Consider the following 10,032-nt stretch of genomic DNA (forward strand, 5'->3'; position numbering starts at 1 on the left):
TAGTTGGGCCAAGGGCCCACTTTGGGTCCGGTTGGCCCGGTTTGGCCCGTTCGGTCCAATCTTGGTCCGATTTCTATAAAATTGGTACCGAAATTCTCGTCTCAATTTCCTCTATCATATTAAGCCATAAAAATAACATTTTTGGCTTTCTAGAATAAATTCTCATTTATGGGTTAATTAGCCGTTAATTAACCGGATCTTACACGTTTCCTCTGTTCCTCCATCTCTAGTGAAGTTACAAAGACAAACAAGTAGACAATGACAAACACAGGTAGAATACAAGTAATACAGATAGCAAATACAACAAATAACATATTATAACTACTTAGGCAATCCCAACTAATGCACCATCAAACAAAGCACACATATGCATATGATGAATGTCTATCATACTGGCTGTGAGCTCACGTGTCGGTAACTTTGCCAGAACCCGACACATCTGGTAGCTAACCTCGACATTGGTCTCTAGGTTGCGCATCTCCAGGAGGATCATAAACGAAGGAGAGTGCCTTTCCACATCAAAGGAGTGTGCATTTCTACCTTCTCTTGGAGGATATTCAAAGGAGAGTTCTTTTCCACATCAAAGGAGTATGCCATTCCACCTTGCAACCAGAGAAGAATGCAGGAGAAACAATACAAAGGAGAGTGCCTTTCTACCTTTCCCATATCCTCGTCATGACAAGAGAGGGAACTTCCGTCCTCAACTTGCCATTTGAACACATTTTCAAGTTAACGAGCAAGTATCATCGCACCCAATTCTTGCCCTCTCGACCATTCCGGCCATACACACACATCTCGACTGTTTCGGCCACACACACATCTCGACCATTCTGACCGCACACTCATCTCGACATTTCGGCCACATATAGTCATCCCCAATCTCATCATTAACACCTTAGTTCAGTTACTCTAGACCTTCCTTTACTTCCAAGTAACCTTCCTTCTCATAGCTTAATCTCATCATTTTCAACCTTTACTTCATCTCCAAGTTTCCTTAATTTCCTAACTTTAACTTACTACTAGAGTTACTACTATGTTTTTTGACTAAAAGAATGAAAAAAAAGTTTTAGAAGTTTGAAATTAGGTTTAAAATTCAAAAACCCAGATTTGATGAAACAGGGGACACGCATACGCGTGGGTATGAAAAATTCTTACTCGGGTACGCGTGAATCCCAACCCAAAAGGGTTAGTCACGTCACGAGCAGCTGGATGCATACGCAAATCCAAGGTCACGCGTACGCGTGGGCCACACGTACGCGTGGGTGTACGTTTTTTCAAAAATTTGCTAAGTCTAAAAAACTGCAGAATTTCATTTTCGAACCTTAAACTTTCGACGTGCATAACTTTTTCGTTTTAAAACATTTTTCATCTATTCTTTGAACGGCATAAACTTCACGAACCCAATTTTTATTTGAAATAAGTTTGAAATCATTTGGAGGTCTAGAAGCCAAGTTATGCTTTGCCGAATTTCAGCCAAAAATCAATTTTTCACAAGAAGCTCCAAACCTCAAATTTTCATTAAACCAAACTCAAAACCTATTTTCATACATATATCTAACACAGCCACATGCCATTTATTTTACCAAAGTCATCCTCAACCTGCTTCAATCAAATTCACATCAATATATACGTATTCTCATACCTAAATCTCTTAACTTTAGTCACAACATTCACCATCATACTACCATAAACTCATATTCATTCCGTTTTCCGCTTTACAACCATCAATAACTCATCATTCAACAGTCCATCATTTAAACTCCAATATCAACAACTAAGCCAAAGCATAACATTTATCATTAAGCACTAATCAATTTACATGCTCATGCATTCATTTTTATCTTAAAGTCAACTAGCCTAAGTTTTCACAGAACATTATATATTAAATATGTAAAATCTAAACCATACCTTAATCGATTTCCACGTATAATCCGAGATACCAACAAAAGGCACTAAGCACAGCCCCAAGGGTCCCAAAACTTCCAAAGCAATAACTTCCAAGCTCTACCAAGTCTCAAGTGTCCACAATTCAAGCTCCAATTTACAAATATACATACCTAATACACATTACCATATATATATATATATATATATACAAATTTCAATATCCAAAATCCTAACATTTTCGAACTGAAGAAGAGGGAATAGGAGTTAAGAATGTGATTTCATCACCTTGAAAGGTACCGGACTTTGTAGAGATCGTCATTGCGGATGCGTGGCCGCAAACGGTGCGGCGATCGGAGCTCCAGATCAAAAGTTATGTGAATTTATCTTAATCAAGGGTTAAGTTTTATGGAAGAGCACTTCCCTTCCCCTAAATCAGTTTTCAGCGTGTTTCATTGTGGGAAGGGGAAGGAGAAGCTGAAACTTGTGGGTATTAGTATTTTGGGTTGGGCCTTGGGCCCAATACGGGCCCGATTCACTCGGTTCGGCTTGTTCGACCTAATTTTGGGCTAAATTCTTTAAAATTAGTGTCAAAATTCTCGTTTTAGTTTTCTCTATTTCATTAAGCTATAAAATTCTATTTTCTAATTTGCTTCATTATTAATTAATATATTAATTAATTATTTACTAATTATTTGGAGTTTACAATAATTGCAGAAGGTACAGAAATTGTTGAGGCTAATTAGAGTCAGTTGGTTGGCACATAATCTTCTAATCAGATAGTTGGACTTTTTTGTCTGTAAATTTTTGGTATACCATAATTGGAATGAGTTGGGTTGAGGTTATGGTCTAAAAATTTTGCGACTCCATTTCAAAATAATAATATGAATAATAATTACAACAATAATAAGAGCTCTAGGCCCCTTTATCTTTCCAAAATAGTAATAATGATGATGATCATTATCATGATAGAAAAACAATAAATTATATTTTTAATTTAAAATTTTTAATTTTAAAATTAATACCAGTACGTTTGTGTAAATTTTTTAATTTGAAATTATTAATTTAAAAATAATACTAATCACTTATTCTTTAATTTAAAATTAATAGGTTCAAACATTTCATTTTTTCTATAACTGAATATACATAATTAATTAAACAAGAACAATAATTATATATAAAGCAAACAATTGATTAAATAAAAAATTTAAAATTTACAATAATTTCGTTGATTTAAGATTACTTCAAAAAACAATTATATTTTAAGAAATACCACTCAAGGAAAAAACGTGTATCCACCATATCTCTCAAAATTTTTTGAATTTTTTATTTTTTATAAAATTATATTCAATGCCATTGGACTTTAAAAATATTGGTGAAAAACTTTTTTCTAAAACATCATATTTTCAAACTTATTCCTCCATGTGAATTAAATATTTTCACAATAACATTCACATTTGAATAATTTTTTATTAATTGAAAAAATAATTTGATCCAAATTATACCATTTAAAATTTTATTTATATAATTATATCCTAAACCTTAATCTAAATCTTCAACATTAAACAATAAATTCTAATCTATAACGATAAATTTTAAATTTTAAATTTTAAATTTTAAATTATAATACCTAAAACTTGCATTAACTCCCTGAAATTATGAATTTTAATCACTGAATTTTTAACTCTTAACTCTAAATTCTACATACTGAATCTTGAACTATAAATTTTAAACTTTAAATACTGAATGTTCAAACTTTAAATTTTAAACTCTGATTCAGCAAACCTTGAACAGATAATGCTAAAACTAAATATTTTATAGATTACTTGATAATTATTCAATTATTTAATAAACAAATCCAATTTAATTTCTAATAATAATAATAATAATAATAATAATAATAATAATAATAATAATAATAATAATAATAATAATAATCTCTAATTCATTCTTGCATTTTTAATAAGTCTAAAATATTCCCAAATCATTTTTTTCAAATTCTCAACTTATTCATTTTCAATACTGAAGCCACTACATCATCCGAAAATACAATACTGTAATTTTATCAACTTAGATTAACATTATCGTATTTTATACAGTACTAATAAATATAATTTACATCATTTTTTTACTAAAATATCTATTTGGTGTAAATCAAAACACTAAATACATTATTTTTTTAATTAGAATTTATCTAATATGTGTCTTAAGGACACATGATAAATTTATTACCAATAAAAAATTTAAAATATTTTAGTTTAATAATATAAAATAAATACATTAAAAATTTAAATTTTTAATATTTTTAATAATTTTTTTTTAATTTATACAAATTTTTTCTACTACTACTATTTTTTAAATAAATAGTAGTAGTAGTAGTAGTAGAAAACCCACATAAGTAAATGTTAAGGTTCATTCCACTTTTGGTTGAGCATTTTCTTGGTTTGAACTTTTGTTTTCATTTACTTTCTTTAATTCTCCCTTTTCGAAAACACAAACTAAATTCTTCAGGTAGCTTCATTTACCACAAAATTGATAATGCCATTTATCTTTTTAATTCGAATCTCTAGTTCGTTTTTTTAACTGTCACTTTTTATCTTTTGGTCCTATGCCTCCTTTTTTTTATTGTCAGCTTCCGTCTCCTCCTCTAACGAAGAAGAGGAGAATCTATCGTCCTCTTTCATGTTCGTTTCTACTATCGATCTCTTACCTCTTTTTTCTGTTTTCAAAAAAGAGTTGCATTGGTCTGTGTTGGCATCTCTTTTTGCCGTTCTTCTACTTCAAGCAATAACTCTACTTCTCTCGGCACAAGAGAAAAGCTCCCTGAGTATCTATACTCGTTTCCTTCTCTTTTGACCTTCTTTCCTTTCCTCCCTTTCCTTCTCGTTCCTGTCTTTTGGCTCATGCGAATGTAAGTGTCCACCACGGACAAAACCACCTTTCATTGTAGTGGTCAAGAGTATACATTTATCAGGCACAATGAGAAAAAATAAAAATTCTTTTTTATCACAAAAATACTTTAGTTATTGGTCTATATGATTCTAAGGTGACCAAAAATTAACAATTCATTAGAAAATATCTAAATGTATATTAAGCAAAAAAAAAAATCGCGGCCCATTTACCTAATCATTTTATTTTTGTTCAATAACACAACAAAAAAAATCACATTTTAGACTGATACCAAATATTTACGGAACATTAAAAAAAGCCCAAGACCATAATCATCATCGTTAACTCTTTATCATCTAATTAATTTTTTAATAGAATACGATACTCTTTGCTATGGTTCAGTTATTGTCGGAGTGTTTGGAGACACATTAACATGCGTTCGTTTTTTTTTTGTTTCACGTACTTTAAGCACCTTCTTTTCAACACGGTAGTATTAGCCTAAATTTTTTTATTTATTTATGATATTGTATTTTATAAATATTATAAAATATTATAATTTTATATATTTGATTTAAATTATTTATCAATACATATAATGTTGAAATGTAAATCTCTATTATAGTAATATATTAAAATTATTAAAATTAAGTTTATATTAATAATTGTTAATAATAATATAACTAAAGATAATATTAAAAATATAAAAAATATAACTTTTTTTTCTTTTCTTGCTTGTGAGAAAAAAAAATTTAGTGGACCAACATAAAATTTTTCTTTTCTTTCTATTTTCTTTGATATCCAAACAAAAGAAAATATAATTTTTTATTCATTTTTTTTCTCTCATTTTCTCTCCAACTAAAATAGTATTAAGAACCTGTGATATATGTAAGGCCCTTATAACCTAGTACAAATTAACATTTCTAATAAGATTATTTATTTTAATAAATATTTAAAGACAATTAAAAAATATTAGATACATCCGTATCGCTGGTCCTTACTTAGGAACCTGTGATATATGTAAGGCATCAATAACTAGATTCAACTAACAATGTTCATAGTATCATAATGGTTGTACCGTATAGGAAATGGTATATTTGATGATGTGTCCCCAATCATCATCCATGTGGAGTTATTTTTCAATCTTTATATTTATTAATATGCACATGACATATATTTTTAGTATATTATCTGTACTGTACTCCTAAAATCTCAGGCAAAATCGAGTCATACCTCAATACGACCTATTATAAAAATGGCTCTATCTTAACAGAATGCTCTCCTCAATCTCATGACGAGATCAGGCGCTAAGATCTCGGACGAAACTAATTGCTAGCTCCACACTAAATTGGGCTATAAAACGACCACGGCATCAACGATAAAGCACACAGCAAATTTATTCCATAATAACATACTACCAAACAGCGTTCCGATCATACACATGCTTTTGTTTAAGTGACATTACAAGGTTTTTGTTTATTTATGGAGGTTTTTTTTCTTATTTGTGGAGGTTTATAACTCCCACCAAATAATTTGTGGGGGGTTTCTAAAACCTCCAAAATTTGAGGTGTCACGAGGTCTTTTGTGGGGGTTTTTAAAAACCTCCACAATTTATTCAGTGGGGGGTTTTGTATGTGTTTAGTGGAGGTTTTATATTAGACTTTGTGGCAATTTTAAATCACTTTTGTGGCAGTTTAAAACCTCCACAAATTGATTTTTTAATTTAACAAGAATTAACTATTTTGTGTGATTTTTAAACCTCCACAAATCCTGTAATTAATTATTTATTTTTAATTACAAATCATTCATTAATTTCATCTCATTCATATACTCTCAAATTAAAAATTTATTTTTTAATATCAAAATTTAAAAATTAAATCTTTTATAACACAATTCCTCAATATAAGACATAACTCTATATATAAAATCATTCTCTGAATGCCAATTTCTATCACAAAACAGTTAACCTCTTTATTTGAATCAGCAATAATTAGTGGAAAAAGTACAAAATTCAGATATGATATATTACACAATGATCACAACTGTCAGGCATTATTATGTACAACATATTATGAGTATACATCATTCTAAAGCAACTCAAATCAGAAGTAACAAAGATGCAATAGTGATACACAGTTATCAGATCCAAATTTTGGAAAGTGTTGAACTTGTTGTCAACCTGCACATTTAACACATGACAAAAAAAAAAGCAAAGTGTCTTAGAATGTTATATCACTATCTTAGAGTAGTATTAATATATAGTTTATTCATAATTTCATTCATACCCAACAAGTGAAATAAGAAACAAATTGCACAGTAACTTGCCTGACAAGGGAGCACTCTGTTTACTACAAAATTAACACACAACCAAAGGAGAATTAGAAGCCTAGTAATCATTAATAAAGGTTAATAATAATAATTTAATTCATGATGAGAGAATTAAACCTGTCAAAAAAAGAAAATGAAGATAAGAAAACTGATGCAAAGGCTTGTCTATAAACAACAAAAACAAAAGGGGTCATTCCTTTGGAAATTGCAGCCTTAGACAATAAAGCCATGCTTGCATATACAAACTGAATAAAGAGCATTGAAACATAAGGCTTATTTTTCTCCACAATAGCCATATAGCTTACAAAACTCTTCATATTTTAATAATTTTTTTGAATGAATGGACTATAAACTAATAAGAAAGTCGTGTCAATATATATATATATATAAAGGCTTTTGGAACTGATGAATTTTGCCAACTATGCTAGAGCCCATATATTTATATCAAATAAAGGGGCACTAGAATAATTAAGGTAAGGCAAGGCCCCTCCATTGAATGAAAAAAGTGAAATCATTAAGCACTAGCTAGTAGTTGCATCATTTTCATGGTAGTAGTAGTATATAGCAGAAGCAGCAACAAAGATAGATTGAAAAAATTTACAATATTAAATTAGAAAAGGAGAATAAAAATTATACCTGTAAATTACACTATTGTGAATTTTTCTATCTCACAAACTCTAAAAAGGAGAATAGAAACACTACCTTGTAGTACTTGGCTAAAGGAATAACAAACTCTGAAGGACTATCCCTGCAAATGAAAGAAAGATTTTGAGTTCAAGACTTTATAATTGAGAACAAGAGTTCATTAAACAATTAGTTGATCCATGCCTCTGTAATTGAACAAACATACAAGAATTGATAAATTAGCATAAAGAAAAGTAAAGATACTCACCTAGGATTGTAAAAGACGGTAAAGGGACTATTATTTGCAAAAGCATGAGCAGCTGCCGCAAGAATCCCAATATGCATACTATCACTTGACAATACCGAGGATGATATGTTGGCTAGTTGCCTGTTAGCTAGCCTGATGCCCAAAACGTTTAAAAGAGCAGGAAAGATAGTCAAAATGCAAGTCATTTGCTGAAGTGAGTTGAAGCTTTGAAACACTGATTTTCAATATATTTCAAGACAGTTTTGAAAACTTCGACTCGAGCACCAAACAGCACAGAAATGATCAATTTATTACCCTCACCGTATAAATAAAACAGAGTCTCTAGCAAAGAGCCTCTTTCCACTGACAAATATACTCCATTCAGTTGTAACCAAGTGGCGCTTTGGTTGCCCTGCTTAAGGTGAGGGCCATAATAAATAAATAAAAAGATCTTCAGCAAGTTTCCAATAATTTTGCTGTTTCAGATTATATACAGGACTACACATTATGCATATCTCGATATATATGACGGAAAGTCCAAACATTATCATGCGAATCCCTAGCCACAAGTTCTTGTGCATGAAGTTGCATAGAATAATCCTACATGAAAATATGGAAAAGATCAAAGCCTGAAAATTTTCAGGAGGCACTGGACGGAGCCCTCTATTGCCACCAAATGCGCCACCTATTATAATCAATAAGTGTATCAAACCAACTATCAATCATTTTCTTCACTATTTCACCAAATTCACACGATAGAAGAAAAAATTCGTATTTGAAGAAACATAAATTTAAGCAAAAATTCCTCAAGCGCTTCAATTAAAATCCAGCTAGTGCTTATATAAATCACTTAAACCCTAATAATAATAATAAATTTGGCGAGGAATAGAATAAGAAAATGGTACCTGCACTCATTTGTAGGAATGGAAAAGGTTTCGCAGAATCGGAATCGGAGAGAAATTTTAATTTTCATTTTGTTGATATGCTTCCTAGGACCTTAAATTGTGAGTCTAGCTGCACACATTATATATAAACAGAATTAAAATTTGAAAAGAGAGCAAGAAATAATAGAGAAGAAGAGTACCTCTCTTCCATCCTTCATCTCAAAGGCTAAATGATGAAAACAGAACAGTAAATAGAAATAAGAGAGCATACTTCACTTTCAAACTGATGCATAGACCCTGCAGTCAACGAAAAATATTATTGAAACATATAAAACCACAGGGAATAAGTAATATTTTACTCCTGGCTTAGAGGTCCATCATGTATCAATTTACAAAATGTAAACGAGAAAAGAAACATATATGTATATATTCCACAAACACTTCATACATCTAAGGTCTAACCTTCACTTTCTTGAGGAGTTCAGGATCAATATCAATATTATGTTCATCAACCATGTAATTTATCATCTTCGCTGACATTTTCTCATGGGACCTGAAAGTAATGTTAATTCAAAAGGATGAATTCTCAACCAACACATTGTTGCAGGTTTTAGAAAGTCAATTTAACTCCTTAAATAGAAATAAACAAATTCAGAAAATATAATTTTTTGGAATGTTGTTGGAAGAAGCAAGAAACATGTGCTATTAATCATGTGAAGAAACTTCAATGTACGGAGAGAAGTCAGAAAACCTGAATTAACAAGCACATCATAGAATTACCATTTGTCACCATTAAAGACCCGGGAAAGGAACTTGCCCTCAAACATGTGGCTGAAGGGACCATGGCCAACATCATGCAGTAATCCTAGGCAAAATATCATATCATATTAGTAATAATAACAAAATAGTGGAATTAGAAGTGTCAAAACAAATAACTCTCCAGAGATGTCAGGTACCAGCAAGCTTTCCTGCCATTACATCGCAATGTTCAATACCAAGCTCTGGGCCCTAAAAGCATAGTAAGATTGTTTAACAAAATAATCTCATATCATCTTGCCAATAACAAGCATATAGCAACACAAGGCAGTTTATATATATTTACTTTGTATTTTTTTATTATGTCAATAGCTTTGCCAGCAGGCAAGCCAATAAACACCAAGTGAATGCTCAAAACGAGTG

The 10,032-nt window shown here is 30.8% G+C and overlaps 2 protein-coding genes across 2 annotated transcripts; both read right to left on the bottom strand.

Annotated features, from left to right (window-relative positions):
- Nucleotides 1–7,218: 7,218 nt before the first annotated feature.
- On the bottom strand, nt 7,219–8,909 carry LOC107604936 (auxin response factor 19-like). Its single transcript, XM_088489852.1, has 6 exons — nt 8,875–8,909; nt 8,574–8,654; nt 8,291–8,381; nt 7,991–8,122; nt 7,801–7,846; nt 7,219–7,263 (listed from the first exon to the last, which is right to left on the bottom strand). Exons 1-6 carry the CDS (start codon nt 8,882–8,884, stop codon nt 7,219–7,221), a joined length of 405 nt encoding a protein of 134 aa, XP_088345978.1. The 5' UTR covers nt 8,885–8,909.
- A 163-nt stretch (nt 8,910–9,072) lies between these two features.
- Nucleotides 9,073–9,828, bottom strand: LOC148562677 (uncharacterized). Its single transcript, XM_088489597.1, has 4 exons — nt 9,810–9,828; nt 9,634–9,718; nt 9,316–9,406; nt 9,073–9,150 (listed from the first exon to the last, which is right to left on the bottom strand). Exons 1-4 carry the CDS (start codon nt 9,826–9,828, stop codon nt 9,073–9,075), a joined length of 273 nt encoding a protein of 90 aa, XP_088345723.1.
- Nucleotides 9,829–10,032: the final 204 nt, after the last annotated feature.

This window comes from Arachis ipaensis, chromosome B6 (assembly GCF_059453495.1).
Source record: "Arachis ipaensis isolate K30076 ecotype BB chromosome B6, ASM5945349v1, whole genome shotgun sequence".
Taxonomy (NCBI): domain Eukaryota; kingdom Viridiplantae; phylum Streptophyta; class Magnoliopsida; order Fabales; family Fabaceae; genus Arachis; species Arachis ipaensis.